General features: G+C 41.4%; 1 protein-coding gene across 5 annotated transcripts in view; it reads left to right on the top strand.

Moving 5' to 3' along the window:
• Positions 1–21069, top strand: part of LOC121270042 (SHC-transforming protein 1-like) — a 277773-nt gene that overhangs the window by 15959 nt on the left and 240745 nt on the right. For 3 of the 5 annotated variants that reach the window (XM_041175359.1, XM_041175360.1, XM_041175362.1), the window contains exon 1: positions 18651–19581. The exons of 1 other annotated variant lie outside the window; for it this stretch is intronic. In XM_041175359.1, coding sequence (XP_041031293.1) covers positions 19009–19581 — 573 coding nt within the window. In that variant the 5' untranslated portion in view covers positions 18651–19008. Of the gene's footprint in view, positions 1–18650; positions 19582–21069 lie in introns of those variants that run through there. One more of the 5 variants, XM_041175363.1, reaches the window with a different exon arrangement.

Genomic DNA, 21069 nt, shown 5'->3' with positions numbered 1-21069 from the left:
TCAATCCTGTTTGTAGGTTTGCACCAGTGAAAGGGTTAATTCAGACCAGCAGGAAATGCCTTTATTATACATGACTGTGCGCCCCATAGCGTTGTGAAGAGGCAAGAGTTTGATTCATGCACGGATGTGTTCAGATTATCATTTGCAGTGAGCAGTCCACAGTGACTACAATCCACAATATTGGGTCAGAGAGGTACACTGAGCTCACTAATTGATTAGCCACTGGCTGCTCAGGAAGTCAATGCTGAAGCTGCTAAAAATACTTGATGGCAAGTTTGCAATTATGCTTTAGGGGATTACTTTCCACACAGCGGGAAATAGAAGTCTGCTGAATTGGATATGGAATATCAAGACTGTCAAATTTGGGCACCAGTTAGAATCAATGTACATTTCCCTTTCATTTGATGTCTTTCTCCTCTATTTGCTCTTTATGGCCCTGTCTCCATTTTTTCCTTCCTTTATTGATTAAATTTCATAAGAGTTTAAACTATTCAACATCATTTGTGTATGAAAGCGGTGTTGTAAATTTTCAGTGATGTCCTTATAGATAGCTTGAGACTGTATTATACTGAATCAAATTAGATTATACCAATATTAAATTATTAAATTACAAAATTTACATGAATAACTCCATTTAGAGGAAACACAAGTAGCCTTAGTAAAATGCCACCTCCGCCTACAATCTCAATCTTTTACAAATAAAAAGATCAGCTGCAGTTAGTAGTTCTCCTAAGTAAAAGTAACTAGACATTCACATAATTTTTGCATATGTAGTTTGCCTGAAAATTTTGAATTTTTAAAAAACTTGTCTAACTGAAAAGGGAATAAGTTGGATTGATGGAAGTCCAAGGATCTCATATGACTCAATAATTAGGACCCTGCTCTCCCTAAAGCAGTTGTTCTCCAGTTTTTCTCCCTGTGAATATTAACAGACAGCGGTAGATCACTTCCAAAATATTTACAGACCCAACTAGGGCTCCATGCAAGGATCCCTTTCTTTGTTTGCAAATGACTAGTATCAACTATCTGAAGAAAAGTACTCCTATCACTGCAGAATTTGCTTTATATGAATTTAGATACAGAAACAAAAGTAACATCAGAGAATCAAAAAGTGCAAAATTCTGAAATAAATCCAAGCTTATGTGTACACCAGGATTCTGTTACAAACCTCTTCATGCCCAGGAAACCCAGATTGAAAACTTATGGGCCAAAAAAAAGCACAATATTCTCATTAGCAGATTATTTTGATTTCTGTTTGTGGGATTTTGCTGTGCAAATAATGGCTGCTGTATTTGTCCATGTGACAACAATCACTGCTCTTCAAGTTAACCTTTGATATGGGTGGACCATTCTGAAACATTTCTGAGAAAAGTTACAATGTAAATAGGGATCCTACTTCTGTTTGTGTGAACATAGAAATGTTGCACAGGAAGTGAGCAGCTGATCTATTGAGCCTGTTGTTACCTTAAGCAATGCGATTCACAAAACCCTCCCAACTCACCCCACGCACCCACAAGCAGACATATTATCTCCTGGGAAGGGCAAAAAAAGTTAAAAATTATAAGGGAGAAAAAAATTTGGAAACTACCTCCCTGATCCTCTTCAAAATGGTGCAGGAGACCACATATTGGCCATTCTTTATATTACTTAGTATTCCACTACCTTTTTTATGCTGTGATCCCTGCCCCAAACAGCAACCAATCCCAATCTCTCAACTTCTTCCATAGCTCTATTATCGTCTGGGAAAACTCTGTTGCTGAAGTGTGTGTGCATAGCTGCAAGGCAAATCAGAGCTTCAGTTACCTCTTTAACAGAGTTAAAGACATGAAGTGGCTGACTCCTGATATGACTGTTAATATCTGAAAGAACACTGGTATAAAGCTTGAGGCAGCAGCAACCTTCTCTGTTACTGATAACATAGAGAAAAGCTGTTGATTATCCATGCAGGTCCTTGGATGGACTGTGGGCAGCACATTTTGTTCATGCCTCTTTGAAAATTCCTTTTATGAATCTCTTCAATTTAGTTTCCAGTCTGTCTTGATCACTGACACTAAGTCAAGGAAATTCTCTGTGACTGTGGTCATGGCCCATTATCTATCCTCAAACTCTCTACCCTGTGTGCCATAGTTGACCACTCCATCCTTTACCACCATCTCTCCTCAGACATCCACCTCCAAAGAGACTGCTCACACTTCCATTCCTACTTGTTCTAACGGAACCAGCATATGTCCAGAAACAGTTTCTCCTCATGACCTTGCAGGAACATCTCCAGAATATCGTGTAGTTCTATCTTTGGCCCCCCTACTTTTCCTTATTTACATGCTCTCCTCCCAGAGACCTTATCTGTGGGCCTGGGATCAGCTTTCATGTACATGCTAATGACACTCAGCTTGCGTCCCCACCACCGCCACCACTTTGACCACTTGCGCGTTGTCAGACTGCCTATTTGACATTAGGTTGTGGGTGAGCCTTTGGGAAAACCAGATCTATCCTATGTCTCTCTCCAAATAAACTCCATTCCCTTGCCACTGACATGTCCACACTTCCCAGCTGCTTGTTTAAATTGAACCAGATTGTGCAGATTTTCAGTGTCTTGTTTAACCATTAGCTGAGCTTTAAACAACATATCCTAGTCGTTGCTAAGTCTTTCATTTACTTTTTGCTTTCGTGGCATTGGCCACCTCCACCCTACTCCATGGAGTGATGCGTTTTGGCAATAGGATGGGGAGAGGAAATATAGAATAAATGCACAGGTCTCAACGGTACGCAGGGACAGAGCGTCCTGGTGTTCATAGATCTTTGAAGGTGCCAAGACATAGCGAGAGGATAGTTAGCAAAGCATATGGGATTTTGGGCTTTATAGATAGAAATATTGAATACAAAAGCAGGGAAGTTATGCTGAACCTGTATAAAGCTCTGGTTAGGTCACAATTGAGTATTGTGTTTGGTTCTGGTCACCTTCACTTTGGGAAGGATGCAAGGCTCCTTGAGAGGGGGCAGAGGAGATTTACCAGAATGGTTCCAGGGATGAGGGATTTTAGCTACAAGGTTAAGTTGGAGAAATTGAGGTTGTTCTCCTTGGAGCAAAGTAAGTTAAGGGAGACCTGATGGAGGAGTGGAAGATTATAGATAAGGTAGATAAAGAAAAGCTGATCCCATTAGCTGATGGTACACGAACTATGCGACTCAGATTTAAGGTTTTTGGCAAAGGGTACTAGGGATTGCGGGGAGCATGGTGGAGGCAGGGAGTGCAGCAGTGGTGAATATGAGGAAGAACTTTTTATGCAGCAAGTGGCAATGACCTGGAACTCAGGAAATTGAATAGGCATTTGAAGGAAGTTAACACGCAGGCCTACTGGAATGGAATGGGGGAATGGAACTGTGAATTGCTCTACAGAGAGTCAGCATTGGACCTGATGGACCAAATGGCGGCATCCAGTGTTGTTATAATTCTATGACTTTATGACCTCACCCTCAATACCATGGAAAACCTGAGTATTGCTGAAAAAAAAGAGACATTTGTTGTTGGCTTTTCATCTTGCACTCATCAAGACAATTCGCAAGAAAATGCCAATGTCTCTTTTTTCAGCAATACTCAAGCTCTGTATTACAAAACAATTATTTGTATACCATGGAAGCCCTTATCTATAATTGTTTTACCTTAAGCTTAACTTCTTCAAAGTCCTCCATTCTGGTCTCCTAAGTGTAATCTTAAACTCATGTAAAACTCTCCTCAACATTTTCTCCTCTTGTTGCTACCATCGCTGTTACTTTATTCCCCAACTCACTAAGTTCAAAGTTCCTTCTTTGTAAATCGCTCTGTAGCTTCCTCCAGCACTACATTCCAACCCTCATCCTATTCCTTTTCAACTCTGGATGCCAGAATATCCCTTCTCTTGTTACTGCTCAAACATGACAAGGCTTTGTGATCTGAGGCCTACTACTGACATGTCACTAAAGCCTGTTGCCATGCTACTTGTGTCCCCACGGTAGGGATTTGGACTCTATACTAAACCCCAGAGTAAGAAAATTCTTGTTGAGGAAGAACCTTGTTGACAAAAGGGACAATCATTAACTCAAAATGCAAATTAACAAGATTTATTGGACAACAGAGATTAATACTTAACATTCCACTAATCGAGGCACGGCATGATACATAATTTCAATGCGTATTGGTCTGTCTTTCCATGAATCCCAGGATTTCTGGGGTCTCCTCTTCTTCCTAGTTCCTTGAAACTAGCCTCTTGACTCACAGAATCCTTCAATATTTTGATTTGTCAACTTAACTCTAATATACCTACAAAAATCCTTTGCAGCTTTAAGACTTCAACTCTAGTAGATCCTTTTCCCTCTCCCTCTCTCTGATGGAGACAATTTTCAAACAAAGACTATTCACTTTCTCTTAAGGCAATCACCTTTAGCCCTAACACTGGATTCTAATACTGGTGTCTATACTGGATTCTTATGGCAATCCTCAACCTATGACAACTTCTGGGTTCTTACTGCAACTCCCAAACTATGACAATTATTCTCAACTGGCAATGTCCCATATAAGTGCTAGCTTCCTAGCAAGTTCTCTGCTACTAACATCTAGCTTTCTCTCTTGACAAATGCCCCCAGCATGTGTCCTAAGGTGAATGCTACCCAGTGGCAAGTGCAAAACCCCCAGTGATGCTTCCCTATTTTTATACCCTTATTGCAGGCAGCTTTTGCAACATCCAGCCCAAGAATATGCACCTGCGTCAGCACAAAAAACGATTTTTAACCAAATATTTGCAATTCTTGACCAATGGGAAGAGTGCTCCTGGTTTCCCCAGAACAATACCTGGTAATAACCATTCTACCTATGGTCTGGAACATCAAACTCCTCTGTCCCTGTTGTCCTGATCCATTGAAATATTAACCTTCCATAGTGACCTTTTCTGGGGTCTGAACAAGAAAAAAATTCGGTGTTTCTGTCACTGTTAATTAATGTTCATCCATTTTGGAGTAGGAGAAACCTACAATGGGACACCAAACAGAGTCAAGTACTTGTTCTCGCTAACCTACACTGGTTCTCTGTCCTCCAAAGCATTACATGTTAAATTCTCACTTAAACAGCCTTTGCAACCTTGACTAACTCTATCTATACAAGCTCTTCAAGCCCTTATTATTCTCCTTGACCCTCCACTCTGCAAATTTTGGCCCGTTGAGCATCCACATTGCCCCTTCACCCCATCTTTGGTAGCGCAGCCTTCAGCCGCCTTGGCTTTATCCTCTGGAACTTTTTCCCTAACTTGTCCACATCTCTCCACCTTTTAAAAAACCTCCTCAAAACCTGTCTTTTTGACGAAGTTTTCGGTTGTCTCTCCTAATCTTTCTTAGTAAGCGATTTCTCTATCTATGTTTGTCTGTGATGCACCTTGGAATACTTTTTTACATTGTAGGTGCTCTATGAATTCCAGTTATTGTTGTTCAAAAGTAAGAGCCTTTTGTGGACAACCAAAACCTTTTGCAGCCAATTTTGAAGTGTAGTCACTTTTGTACAGTAGAAAAAGCAGCAGCCAATTTGCACACAGCAAGGTTCCACAATCAACAATGAGATAATGTCCATTTTTGGTAATGTTAGTTGAGGGATAACTGTGAGGAGAACTTCCCCAATCTTCTTCAAAATAATGCTTTAGCATTGTTTAGATCCACCTGAGAGGGCAGTTGGGGTCTCAGTTTAACGTCTTATTCAAAGGACAGTATTTCTGACAATGCAGCATTCCTTCAGCGCTGCACTGAGGTGACAATCTATAATTTTGTACATAAGTTTGAACACAGCCTTCTGATTCAGAGGCAAGAGCCATGGCTGATACCTTATTTAGTTTAGTTGTTTCTATGAGAATTACATTACTTATGTCTGTTTTACTAGGAAGGAAAGTGTGGGCCTTTCCAACCAATGGTGTTTTAAATAGATTGTTATCAGTGCTAAAATAACGCTGACTGAGAAATCTAGATTAATAAAAGGAATTCCCATATATAACCACAAGGTGGCATTTTAAACTTCCTGAAAATATTCAGCTAAATGATTATTGTAAGCATGCTCAGAATGTGGCAGTGTAAATACTGCTTAAAAGCAAATTCATAAGAAAGATAGAAACTGGTCTCTCACGCATTCTAAGGCCTCAATGTAGGTCAGTGAGAACAACTATTTCACTCTGTTTGGTGTCCCATTGTAGGTTTCTCCTACTCCAAAATGAATCACTTATTCCTCAATAATAAAAAATATATATTTCTCTACAGGACTGAAGGTATTGTATCTGAATGCACGCAGAATACGAAATAACGTAAATGAGCTTGTGGCACAGATTGAAATTGGCAGGTATAATGTGGTGGGCATCACGGAGACATGGCTGCAAGGGGATCAGGACTGGGAGCTAAATATCCAAGGATATACATCCTATCGAAAAGATAGGCAGGTTGGGAGAGGGGGTGGGGTTGCTTTGTTTGTAAGAAATGAAATTAAATCGATAGCAAGAAACGATGTGGGGTCAGATGATGTAGAATCTGTGTGGCTAGAGTTGAGGAACCGCAAAGATAAAAAACCATAATGGGAGTTATGTACAGGCCTCCGAACAGTAGTCAGGATGTGGGGCACAAGATACACCAGGAGGTAGAAAAGGCGTGTAAGAAAGGCAAGGTTACAGTGATCATGGGGGATTTCAGTATGCAGGTAGACTGGGAAAATCAGGTTGGTAGTGGATCCCAAGAAAAGGAATTTGTGGAATGTCTACGAGATGGCTTTTTGGAGCAGCTTGTGGTGGGGCCACTAGGGAACAGGCAATTCTAGATTTAGTGATGTGTAATGAGGCAGATTTGATAAGGGAGCTTAAGATGAAGGAACCCTTAGGAGGAAGTGACCATAATATGATAGAATTTACCCTGCAATTTGAGACCTAAAAGCTGGAATCAGATGTAACAGTATTACAGTTGAATAAAGGCAACTACAGAGGCATGAGGGAGGAGCTGGCCAGAATTGACTGGGAGATGAGCCTAGCAGGAAAGACAGTGGAACAGCAATGGCAGGAGTTTCTGGGAGTAATTTGGGAGACACAGCAAAAATTCATCCCTAGGAAGAAGAAGCATACTAAAGGGAGGACGAGGCAACCAGGGCTGACAAGGGAAGTCAGGGACAGCATAAAAGCTAAAGAGAAAGCATACAATGCGGCGAAGAGCAGTGGGAAACCAGGGGATTGGGAAGCCTACAAAGACCAACTGAGGACAACTAAAAAAGAAATAAGGAGGGAGAAGATTAAGTATGAGGGTAAACTAGCCAGTAATATAAAAGAAGATTGCAAGAGTTTTTTTAGATATATAAAGGGTAAGAGAGAGGCAAAAGTGGACATTGGGCAGCTGGAAAATGACGCTGGAGAAGTAGTAGTGGGGAACTAAGAAATGTTGGAGGAACTGAATAGGTACTTTGCATCAGTCTTCATGGTGGAAGACATGAGTAACATCCCCAAAGTTCAAGAAAGTCAGGGGGCAGAGGTGAGTATGGTGGCCATTACCAAGGAGAAGGTTCTAGGAAAACTGAAAGGTCTGAAGGTGGATAAATCACCTGGGCCAGATGGATTACACCCCAGGGTTCTGAAGGAGATAGCTGAAGAGATAGTGGAGGCATTATTGGTGATCTTTCAGGAATCACTTGGGTCAGGGAGGGTCATAGAGGACTGGAAAATCACTAATGTAACCCCCCTGTTTAAAAAGGGAGTGAGGCAAAAGACAGGAAATTACAGGCCGACTAACCTGACCTCGGTCGTTGGTAAGATTATAGAGTCCATCATTAAGGATGAGATTTCAGAATACTTGGAAGTGCATGGTAAAATAGGGCAATGTCAGCATGGTTTCATCAAGGGGAGGTCATGCCTGACAAATCTGTTAGAATTCTTTGAAAAGGTGATGAGTAGGTTAGACAAAGGAGAGCCAATGGATGTTATCTACTTCGACTTCCAGAAGGCCTTTGACAAGGTGCCGCACAGGAGGCTGCTCAGTAAGATAAGAGCCCATGGTGTTAGAGGCAAGGTACTAGCATGGATAGAAGATTGACTGTCTGGCAGGAGGCAGAGAGTGGGGATAAGGGGGTCCTTCTCAGGATGGCGGTCGGTGACTAGTGGAGTTCCGCAGGGGTCAGTGTTGGGACCCCAACTTTTCACTTTATACATTAATGATCTCGATGAAGGAACTGAGGGCATCCTGGCTAAGTTTGCAGATGATACAAAGATGGGTGGAGGGACAGGTAGTATTGAGGAGGCAGGGAGGCTGCAGAAGGATTTGGACAGGTTAGGAGAATGGGCAAAGAAGTGGCAGATGGAATACAACATGGGGAAGTGTGAGGTCATGCACTTTGTTAGGAAGAATAGAGGCATAGACTATTTTCTAAATGGGGAGAGAATTCAGAAATTTGGAGTGCAAAGGGACTTGGGAATCCCAGTAAAGGATTCTCTTAAGGTTAACTTGCAGGTTGAGTCAGTAGTTAGGAAGTCAAATGCAATGTTGGCATTTATTTTGAGAGGACTAGAATATAAAAGCAGGGATGTGCTGCTGAGGCTTTATAAGGCTCTGGTCAGACCACATTTAGAATATTGTGAGCAATTTTGGGCCCCGTATCTCAGGAAGGATGTGCTGGCCCTGGAGAGGGTCCAGAGGAGTTTCACGAGAATGATCCCAGGAATTAACATATGAGGAACGTTTGAGGACTCTGGGTCTATACTCGATGGAGTTTAGAAGGATGGGGGGGATCTGATTGAAACTTACAGAATGCTGAAAGGCCTGGATAGAGTGGATGTGCAAAAGATGTTTCCATTAGCAGGAGAGACTAGGACCTGAGGGCACAGCCTCAAAGTAAAGGGAATGCCTTTTAGGACAGAGATGAGGAGAAACTTCTTTAGCCAGAGAGTGGTGAATCTATGGAATTCATTGCCACAGAAGGCTGTGGAGGCCAGGTCATTGAATGTATTTAAGACGGAGATTTAAGACCCTGCTGAAGGGTCATGAGTACTCTAAACGTCAACTCTTTTCTTCTCCACCGATGCTGCCAGACCTGCTGAGTTTTTCCAGGTAATTCTGTTTTTGTTTTGGATTTCCAGCATCCGCAGTTTTTTGTTTTTATCCCGAGATAGATAGGTTCTTGATTGGTAAGGGGATCAAAGGTTACGGGTAGAAGGTGGGAGAATGGGGTTGAGAAACTTATCACCCATGATTGAATGGTGGAGCAGACATGATGGGCCGATTGGCCTAATTTCTGCTCCTATGTCTTATGGTCTTATATTTTGGTATTCTATAAATTTAGATTTATAATTAGAAATTGTAAGGATGGAAATGTTATGTAAGCTTTAGTAAGTTGCAAATAGCAAATATTGAATTCCTACAAGTTGCCAACATCCAAATTGCCAACATCGTGTTACCCGATTTCCACTGAGTGATCTTGGTCAATGGGTTTGGTTCTGAACCCACTTTTTGTCTTTGGACCTTCTGTACATGATCCACTCTATAAGGGTCATTTTTTGATTTGGCATTTCTGTTGGGAACTTTGTTCATTGGAGCATGTATTGGAAATTTGGGCTTGAACTGTGCACTGTAATCTGAGTAATCAAGTTCAATGGTCAGGAAATTATATGTGGCTCTTGCTCAAATTTCCAATTTGGGCTGTCCATTGACAATAAGGCTCACTGTCACTGTGTGGAATTGGGAAGTTATCCGTCAGCACGCATACTGGTATTTATTTGTGCAACTGAACCACTTAATTATTCCCCTCAGGAGCCAGTTGGAATTCCCACATGCTTGATGCATTTAGGCCAGGATCTTAGGATGGCGAGGTTTCCCGTCCCTCCAACCAATGAGTGGGCAGAGAACACATCCTTGCTAACAAACGTTAATTGGATGGAGATAGGATTTCCACCCATCACTTGGGAGGAAGTTCCCGCCCCAGAGGGCTGCCAGCCAACCAGATTAGCCAGCAGCTTTCTAGGCCCTGCAGCGCCAGAAGTTGTAGTGGGCAGCACTGGAACTGCAAGCAGTCCCCACACCCTTAAGTCCTGGGAGTCCAGGATCAGGTAAGTGTGGAGGTCTCAGGGCAGGTTGGGGGGGTGGGGGGTGGGGGGTGAGGCCCTGGAGTGGGTGTGGGGGTGGTGTGTGTTGATGGAGAGGTCGGGGAGGTGGGATTACCTATTTTGGGGGAGGGACGCCCAATGTTAAAAGGAGGCTGCTGATGGAGACGGAATCTTGGGGCCATGCTTGCAGTCTGAATGGAGATGTCAAAGTGGTCATTTAATCTGCATTTAGATTCCTCATTGTATGGGAGATTGCATTGTATGCAGTAAATGTATAGGAAATCGTATTGTATGCAGCAAATGTATAGGAAACCATATTGTATGCAGTGAATAGAATCTACAAGATTGAAAGAACTATGAGTAAATTGCTATTTCGCCTGGAAGGAGTATTTGTGGCCTTGGACAGTGAGAAAGGAGGAGGTAAAATGGCAGGTGTTTCAACATGGAAAGGTGCTGTGGGAAGATACTGTTGAAGCGGTAATCAACCATATTGGGAGGGAATCCTTGGCTGAGTCAAAAATATGACATATTGGAAGTGCTGATATGGAAGGTTGCAGTGTTAGAGAGGGGAAAACTGGGCGAATGGAACCAAGCCCTCAGAGGCTGTGAGGAAGTGTGGTCAAGGCAGCTATGGGAATCAATGGGCTTATAGTGAATTTTGATTGATAGCCTATCCCAGAATTAGAGCGTCACGAAACTACCATATTTTTCATAATATTATTGAGGGGTATTGTAAAGTAGGTTTATGTTTGTGTGTGTGTGTGGCTGGTTCTGTCTGTGTGGCTGATTTAATTAAATTAGAGTTGGATAGACTGCAAGGTTGAACTTATCAAAAGTTAGGTGTAAGAAGGGTGTTTGAAGTGCTGATGAGTGAGCTAGGGTAAAGTCAGTAGATAGGGTGTGAATCAAATCTGCATTTTTAGGTAAGGGGAAAAGTTGTTGGCTTTTTAAAGAAACACGTTTCATGTTTAACTGACAGGATAAATAGGGCAAGGTTATTACATTTATTTTTCCCAAAAGGGAAAAGACCATATTGACAACATGAAAGATTGTTATATTATGGAAAAAGTAATTTCCAAAGACAAGTGGGAACAATAGGATTTACAGATTAAAGGGGAAGAAATATATTTAAAGAAGGATAGAAGGTTGCATCAAGGGGTGGCCATGTAAGATCTAAAAGATACACTGTCTGAAACAGACTCTAGCCACTTTGCAGAATTTTGGACTGTTGCCTTAAAGGGGGTGTGTAGTTGGGAGTCAGGTTAATTAGAAATTTTGGGATTTGTCATAATATTAAGTAACAGTGTAACTGTAATCTTGTGTATGTGCTTTAATTTTTTTCTTTTGTTAATAAGTGTTTTAATTTAATTTTTAAAAACTCTAAAGTTGTTAGTGGACTCATTGCTTCTGAATTCAGTGCTCAAACCTTCCTGTAATAAATACAAATTGTAAAACCATTGTGATATCGTGGCCAAGTTTTCCTTGCGGATTTAGTCAGCCTGGCAAACACAACCTGTTGTATCATACCAAGAGGCAGAGAACTCAAGGAAGAGAAAGTAAAAGTCAGAGATGGAACATGTGAAGGCAATAGAAGGGTGGAAATTGGAAGCAACATGGATGAAATTGTCCAGTTGAGAGTGAGAACAGGAAATGGCGTCAATACAGTCACCAATATACCGGAAAAAGACTGCGGGAGTCAGCTTGAGTAGGACCAAAACAAGAAATGTCCCACTTATACCACAATAGGACAGGTATAGCAGGCAAGCATGTACCCATTGCAACACCTTTTTCATTGGAGGGAGTAAGTGGAGTTAAAGGAGAAGTTGTTCACTGTAAGAACAGTTTCAACCAGGTGGAGGATGATGGTGATGGAATGAAACTGGTTGGGCCTCCACTGAGGGAAGAAGTGGAGAGCCCTCAGGCTGTCCTGGTGGGGGATGGTGTAGAGAGGTTGGATGACTATGGCAAACAGGAGACGTTTAAAGCCAAGAAATGTGAAATTGTTGAAGTGATGGGTGGCGTTGGAAGAGTCATAGATGTAGATGGTAAGAGACTGGACAAGGGGAGACAAAATAGAATCAAGACAGGAAGAGCTAAGTTCAGTGGGGAAATGAGTCTGCCAGGGCAGTCTTGTTTATGGATCTTGGGAAAGGGTTAAGAGCAGACGGTTCAAGGACTATGAGGTTGGAGGCCGTAGACGGAAGATCTTCAGAGGAGATAAGGTCAGTGACAGTCCAGGAAATGATGGCTTGATGTTCAATGGTGGGGTCATGGTCCAAGATTAGTACACCAAACAATAACAGCACCACCATTTTCAGCAGATTTGATGAAAGTGTAGGGTTAGTCCTAAGAGAATGGATTGCAGCAAGTTCAGAGGGAGACAGATTAGAGTGAGTGAGGGGACCAGAGAAATTAAGAAAGCTGATGTTGGAAGTTCTCAATGAAAAAATCTAGACAGGCTAAGAGGTCAGAGGGAGGAATCCAAGTAGAGGGAAAATAGTGGAGATGGGTGAAAAGGACTCCTGGCCAACGGAATGGAAGAAGAAAAGGAAGCCAATGGAAGAAGAGCTCAACATCATGCCAAGCTCAAAATTAATTAGTGTAAGGTCATAAGGTGATGGAACAGAGGCCTTTGCTGAGGCCAGGTCATTCAGGGTCAGAGAGGAGACGGTCAGAGGGTATTTTGAAAATAGAAAGGAGTGAAATTGGAAGAAGGGATGGGCTCAGAGGGAGGTGAAGGGGAAGAAGGATCCAGATGAGTGTTGGTACCAGTGAGTTGTTGAAGCTCACGATCCTTCACATTTGAAAGGAATGAAACATTTTTGCTTAAAGCGCTGGATGAGAGGAAGGATAAAATTAAATTGTGGACCAGGACACACAGAATGATTTGGTGCCGTGAAGAGAAAGTTCAAGAGTGTGCATTGATGTTGCATGGTGTTGAGTATGGACCTCACCAGGATCTGGTGAGAACAGTGGTTCAAGGAACACTGAATATCTCACAGATACCTATAGCCATGGGTAGATCTGAAACATGAAGGGTGGAATTTCAGTTGGAATCCACATGAATACGTCAGAGCTGGAGACAGTTGTTGAGGAAGGAGATGGGGTTGTGAAAGTGAGTTTTGGTAGTTAGCTAATCAAACACAACGAGGGAAATAAAAAGCAATGAAGGCGAACTAGGTAAGAGAGACAGAGATTCCATTGGAGAAAAGAGCAGGTTTCTTCAAGGTGACCATTCCTGGAAAAGAAATGGCAGGTGAATTAAACACTAAAGCAAAATTCGGTGGGTGCTGGAAATCTGAAATAAAAACAGAAAATGCTGTAAATGCTCAGCAGGCCCAGCAGCCTGGAACTCCCTCCCAAACAACACTGTAGGTGTACATACACCAATTGGACTGCAGCAGTTCAAGAAAGCAGCTCACCACCACCTTCTCAAGGGCATGTAGGGATGGTCAATAAAAATGCTGGCCCAGCCTGTGACACCCATATCCCATGAAAGAACAAAGAAAAGCATCTCTGGAGAGAGAAACTGAGTTAAACTTACTGAACCAATGAAAATTCATTGACCTGAAACATTAACTCTGTTTCTCTCTCCACAGATGCTGCCTGACCTGCTGAGTATTTCCAGCATTTTCTGTATTAATCTCAGATCTCCAGAATCTATAGTATTTTGCTGTTGTTCTCTGAACTTAACCTTTCTTTTGCTCTAATTGTTTCCCCTTGATTTTTTTTCTCTTTCTGGTTTTGGATGTCACAAAGAAAAGCTAAAAAAAACCCACCAAAATATAACTTATTTTAAAAATTGGTAAGAAAAATAGATTTTAAAAGGCCCTAATTACATTCAAATAATGTTTTATTTTGCCTCACATTCATGTGTGATTGTTAGTTGGTCTAAGGCCATCTTTATTTCTCTGTCGATCCCTGTGTGCAAGCCCCAGAAGTATAATTTAATATTCAGTATTTGAAAAGGCCTTGCTGTGCTTTTGAACTGGGTACTGAGTCAAATATGCAGAGCAATTAATGGCAATAGATATCTCTTTTATGAACTTAATATGTGCATTGCAGCAAGATCACAAGCAAATATCGCATAAAATAGTAAAACAGGGAAACTTGTTGGGGACTGCAAATGTATTTTGGATTATAACATTGCTGGCGGGGGATGAAAGGGAAAGTTTTTGTGAGTCTGCATAGAATGTAAAATATGACCCTATGTTCACCAGCTGAGGCAAACAGGGCTGTCCCTAAGTTGTGACACTCCACCTAGTGGACCACCTGCAATATAAATTTATTGACCCAGCATTTGCAGGGGTGGGGCATCTCATAGTGAGCAGCATGAGTTGAACTTTCCTCTTTACTCTTCAGTTCCAATTATGTTTATGTTGCAAATAGCTGGAATTCCAAGTTAATAATAGTGTGGTGCGATCAACAGGACATCTGGGACCTTGATGAACAACTGAACCAACAGTTAATCTCCGTAACCACTGAAATATAAGGATAGAGAAAGAAACAGCAAATAATGGAGAAGGAAGTGGGATGAATTAAAGTTAAAATTGGTTACAGAAAAAGAAATAGAGAGGAAGAGAAACATTGGATTATGAGGGAGTGAGATAAAAAGACAGAAAGGAAAAGTAATGTTTTTTAAAATTAAGCTTTAAAAAGATTTGGGAATAATTTATTACCTGCAAGGTTGAGATGTCACAGTTTTAATTGTTCTTTTTCTAGGCCTCCAAGTTTTACTGGCATGTCAGGACCATTAACAGGGTCCATACACTGTGAAATAGTAGTCCTAACTTTCTACTGCAGGTTTAACTTGTTTATGCTACGCAAATCCAGCAATTTCTTGAAGCTTATGCAGTTGTTGACAATGAGACATACACATGTCATCAGCACACCTGTAAATTCCAATAGTAGCTGGAAAAGTATGCCTTTCATATATAAAACCAGTCAAGTATTGCTGAGTAATTCAACTCTTCACCTTTAACAGAGACACAAATAGCCCAGTAACAAATATTTACCAATATTTATTAAGGGAAAAATCACAATGGAAAGCCAATCAAATCCACAGTTGGGTACTCCTCCTTGTTTTTAGTATTTAATTACTGGAAATCTGGAGTAGCACACTCAAATGACTCAGTCATCCTCCAAAATAAGCCCATGCCTTTTGTAAACTCAATCTGGTGTTTTTACTTTTTCCCCAGAAATCCACTATTTTGGCATAATTAGAATAATAAAAACAGTTTCAACTTCTTAAGTTAATGCCTGACCTTTACATCTGCTGTGAGAAAAATAACACCATTTCTGAAAATCTGCTAAAGATCAAGAGACACATTTTGAAAAAGTAAACACAGATCAGTGAGACCACAATATATAAAATGGAGTGGATGGAATGAAAATGGACACTGCTGGACCAGTTATTGAACATTAGTGCACTGCAAACTGCAGCAGCATAGACGAACAATTTTGGTGTAGATTTCAAAAGTGCTGAAAATCCAAGTTCACTGCAAAAAGTAACCTCTTAATTAGTGCTACTCAGGTGAAGGTACTTGCTTTCACCTAAGCCTTAGTCATCATAATTTCTTGCATCTGAATGTCGCTGATAATACAGTAATCACCTGTGTGCTTGCAACAATGGTAGGGACAGCAACAAACCCACAGGAAGAGTCATGTTGCAAAATTCAATTGGGCTTTTCAAACATCTCAAGATGAGTGCAAGTGCTGACATTATATAAAACTTCAGATGCCTGAGTGTCTTCCGAAGTTGATCAGAGTGCTTGATGAGCCATGTTACTTTTACACCCACAATTAATAGCATCATCCAAACCCCATGATTGTGTTACATTCTTGGAAACACATTTTCAGGCATCTGTTGTTCTTTATGTAACACAGATGAAGTGACTGCATGTCATAAATCATAATTTTAACCCAGAGATTGAGTTAGAGATCTTAATACATTCTGAGGCATTTTATTTTTTTATTCAAAGTTAAATGTTACAAATTAATAACAGATGACAGAACAGGGAGGAGCTAGGAAGTTATGCACAATACTTCTTGATCCTTAAATATAATTAGGGGAAATCCTGGAATATCATCCATCCCAAAAGAACTTTTGATTTCTTCTTGCTACCTGCCCTCCTATATGACACCCCACTCCTAACCACTTGATTTCTGCAACATAATATCCATTAAATCACCATGTCTTGTAGAATAATTCAGCATCTCAATCGATGCACACTAATGTATAACCCAAATGATTGGAAGCACATTAACCATGAAAACATAATTATGCATTAATCATGGGAAAAATATAAAGATAGGGATGGAAAATGTAGGAGAGAAAAACTGTTCCCACTTGTGGAAGGATTGAGAATGAGGAGGCATAGATTTAAGGCAATTGGCAAAAGAAGCATTGGAGACATGAGGAGACTCTTTTTCATGCAGTGAGTGATTAGAATCTGGAATGTGCTGCCTGGGAGTGTGGTGGAGTCAGGTTCAGCTGAGGCATTCAAGAGAGAATGAATTATTATCTGAAAAGGAAGAATGTGCAGGGTTACAGGGAGAAGGTGGGGGAGAGCTGGCGCAGACACAATGGGCCGAACATTGTAACAATTCTGTGATTCTATGATAATGGAATTACAAATGCTGCCTTGGCACCAAATCTCTCCCATATCATAATAACCCAGTTGGTAAGGGTTATATGAGGATGCAGGGTGGTCTAAATTGTTCTCTCCTCGACTTATCTCTGCTGGCTCAACAAAATTATTAAGAAAAGGTCAATGCAGAGACTGTACGGATAGTGAGTTAACAGTGGAATCTGGATTTTAATTCCACCCACCTGTTAGCTAAATTAAGTTATTTTGTCAACTACAGAGTCCAAAATTAGCTTAGGCAATAACGATCCCTATGAGTACAGGCCCACAAGGACTGTGTGGGAAAGGAAATTTTTGCACTTGTTTGTAGAGAACCTTTTTCTTGGGTCAAAGGCTAAAAGTGCATTGTTGGGACAAAGTAGAGGAAGCTTATTTCTGCATCCAATCTGACTCATGGCTGGAGAAATGTGACACCAACATCGCATGGGCAACAAAATAGAAACGCTTTCTATTCCCAGGTTGACAGAAGCACTCAAGCGGCTCATTAATTGCATCGGGAACACTAAGGAGACACTTTTCAAGGACTCTCGTCTACTGTAATTTCCTGAGCCTAGTTTTTGATTGGCACTTGGTTTTTAATAAGATTGGATTGTCGTGAAGCTTGGGTTTAAAGAGAGTCTCGTCAGTTAATATAATATTTTTTTAGCGAGGGCCAAAATGAGAGTCCATCAGCAGTAAACTGCTCTCTGATATTCTCAACTCTGCTCAACATTTCAGTTGAGATCGTTTAATTAATTGCGTGGTAGCAGATTGCACGCTATAATTTACTCATTCTGTACGTCATTGTCGTGATTCACAACAGGCAGAGTCGGATCTAAGTGAAATATTCTTATGATAGGTCAGCCATCAATATTTAACGAAATGTTAAAGTTTAACGAACAAAACCAGATTAGTTTTCTCTTTCCTGTCAGCCCACTCAATTCCTGGCTTCCTGTGTGTTTGACTGCCTTGTCGTTTTCATTAGGTCTTCAGAGTAAATTTGAAAGCCTCAGGAAGTTACAGCAGACCGGAGATTGAACAAGCCCTCAATAAAAGGAACTCCAAGTTCGGAGGAAGATGCATCATGTCTTCCCAGGGGATTAGTACCATATTTTCATGTGTCGGCTCAACACCCTGCCTGATTTGTTTTCCCTCGTGAAAATTGATCAAGGCTTTAGTCCTAATTTTCAACGTTAATATTCACAATACAAGTGCTCGCTGGCTCTTTTCCCGAAATGTCCTGCTGTCTGCTATTTCTAGATAGAATTCCTTTTTGTAAAATGCGAAGGGGACAAACAACGAGTGCTGCTCGTTTATTGTATTTGCGGTGTATGAGTCAGAAAGCTTTCTGCTGATTGGATGAAAGGAAACCACCCCAGGGATTGTCAGTCAATTATAGCAATCTACACTTCATTCACAGATTTATTAGCATCTACACTGAAGCAGGAGGGGTGGTGGGGGGGGAGACTCATTCATAAAAGTTCATTCATAAAAATTGCATCAACTCCCCTTGTCCATTCCATGCACAGACCTTTAACGCTGTGCCTCCGGCTTGTATTACAGCTGAGGGTAGCTATTGTGTAAAGTCGGCTACAATGTGTGGAGGAACATGGTGCGATTGGGGGATGCTGTTTAATTCGCCCGCATAGTGGTGTCAGCTTTTCCCTCAAGGAAGCGGCTATGCAGTGCCTTTGAGGATGAACCTGTCGAAGACAGACTTGCGGTACCCTCCAAGCGCCGGCGTTGTTGAGTTGGTTGAACAGACCTTGAGAAGGCAAAGAGTGGGGGCGAGGTGCAGAACACGTCCACAGTGATAGTTGAAACCATTTTTGGGGGGCGGGGCGGGGTGGTGAAATCTAAACCACGCTGGCGCTTTGAAATGGATATGCTAAATCCGTTTTGCCTTTTCAAGGTGATTGTTTCGTCGGCTCTCGGCTAGATTTGGGGAGGATGGAGAGAGAAGTCAGTCGGGGTTGTAACCGGGCGACAGGCGTTTCGGGTTGACTGGGATTGCAGCAGCTTTGAAGACAGACGCCAAATCGTTTCCTCCGAGTGCTCTCCCATTTAAAGCAGTGGTACAAACTTGCACCATTGCGGTTTGATCTTTCTGTGGGTACGAGGAACAGCCGATGGTGCATTAAACCTGCGTCTTTTTTTTAAAAAAAAAGTTTCTAATTTACTGTGCTAGCGATGAGAAACAGGATATTATCCACACACCGATGAAAGCATCGCGATTTTGGCCAAATCTAGTCTATAGGTAGTTTTTGAATTCCAAGGGCTTGGAGCAAGATCGGTTACAGCAGTAGGCTATGAGAGAACGTATTCGCTGTAGTTTCACTGGACACCCATCACATGTAGAAGGACTTTCCAGACAGCCGGGCATGATTCACAGGGCAAAGTACAACCGTTTCAGAAACGATTCTTTAACATCATTAGACGACCCGCCATCCAGTGCTTCACTAAGAGTCAAGAATCCATCCACCACCTCGTCTCCTTGCTCTTCGCTCACGCCCGGCTCCCCAGCAGATGAACTTTCATCTGAAGCAGAGGACATTTCAACCACCCTGTGCACCTTCATCCCCAAGATGACCAATCTGAAACTGTCTAACCCGGCCAGCTTGCTTGGCCTCAAAAGCTTTTCCCTGGGCGCGAAAGAAATACCCAGAATGAAACTGACCAACACCCTTAGTGCCCAGAGCCTCTCTCCCTCAGCTGTCGACCTAACCCGCTGCCTGTCTGCATCCTCTCACCCCAAACAGGACCTCCCCAAGGTGACCACAAGCACAATGCAGGTTGGAGGCGGACAACCCGTGAGCGAGGCCAAAGGGTGGCTGCATCCTCGAGGTGATGTCCTGGGCTCTGGCGCACTCTACGCTGTGCGAGTAAGTTAAGTTTTTCTTGCTTAACATTTTAAAGTTTAACATTATTTAACTCAAAGCGGATTCATTGTGATAGAAAACACGAATCCTTTGCCCTGTACAAATCCAGATGTCTGCCAACTAGTATCTGCATATTTTATTTTAATCTGTGATTTAGTAACTAAAATTACCTCACTTTTTATATGTAGATAACAATCAGTGCAGTCAGGCAGTAGTTCTGAAGGAGGATCATAATGGACTCGAAACATTCCGCTCTTCACTGATGCTGCAATCCGTACATGCTGAGCTATCCAGCACTTTGTGCTGCTTGGCTGAAATAAAAACAGTGTTGAACTCTAATTCACTCCTTGCAATCTCACTATAAACTCTAATTCACTCCTTGCAATCTCACTATAAACTCTAATTCACTCCTTGCAATCTCACTATAAACTCTAATTCACTCCTTGCAATCTCACTATAAACTCTAATCCACTCCTTGCAGTCTCACTATAAACTCTAATCCACTCCTTGCAATCTCACTATAAACTCTAATTCACTCCTTGCAATCTCACTATAAACTCTAATTCACTCCTTGCAATCTCACTATAAACTCTAATTCACTCCTTGCAATCTCACTATAAACTCTAATTCACTCCTTGCAATCTCACTATAAACAGCATTGCCCTGATTTTTTTTTAAAACACTGAAAAACATTTGGTAAACTAATAGAATGTACAGATCATGGACTATATTGCATTTATGTTCTCTCTTGAGACCGACATCCTGATTGAATATTCCAAGCCACAATATTGATTTGTTTTAGACTTTAGAAGCTGCATGCTGTTTATCCATATGTTTCCTGTCAACAGAGGCTGCTAGCGAGTCTCAGCAGATCGCGTGTGTGTAATTTAAGTATAAGATGAAAGGATTTTGTTTTGTTATTTCTGAATCCGCCGGAGTTTTTAATTCCCTTCCATTTCTTAGTGTTGGCGCAATAATTATTAATAATTATAGACATGGTATAGCTGATCTGGTTTAGAACAATTCACAATTGTGGAACAAGTAAGTTTTGTTAATTAAGTGGGCAATTAATGTATGTACAGGCTGAAGTTGTGGCTAGTGTAACATAGTGTTGACTGGTATTTATAGAAGGTACGAAATCTGTCTACCTATTATATTAAGGAAAAGTACCTCTGTGGGATGTCAGGAAATGCACCATCACACTTTTTATGCCACACTTGGGTGTCACACTTGTAGGCACATTTGGTGTAGTTAATTAACTCTGCGCCAATTTCTTGCAAATTTTTAAAGAAAAAACTGATACGTCAGTCAGAATGTCTGTAAAGGCAGCCAGATATTTCTTCATGGATTATGAGCATAAAAGGCAATTAAAATCTGATTGCCCTTGCCTTGCGCACTTTGCCGGTCATGGCTCAGTTGGTAGCACTGTTGCCTCTGACTCAGAAGTTAGTGGGTTTAATTTCCACTTCAGGTCTGGAATACAAAAATCTA

This window comes from Carcharodon carcharias, chromosome 26, assembly GCF_017639515.1.
Source record: "Carcharodon carcharias isolate sCarCar2 chromosome 26, sCarCar2.pri, whole genome shotgun sequence".
Classification (NCBI taxonomy): domain Eukaryota; kingdom Metazoa; phylum Chordata; class Chondrichthyes; order Lamniformes; family Lamnidae; genus Carcharodon; species Carcharodon carcharias.
Note: the sequence above shows the minus strand (reverse complement) of the source record. Positions and strands in the feature narration are given on the sequence as shown.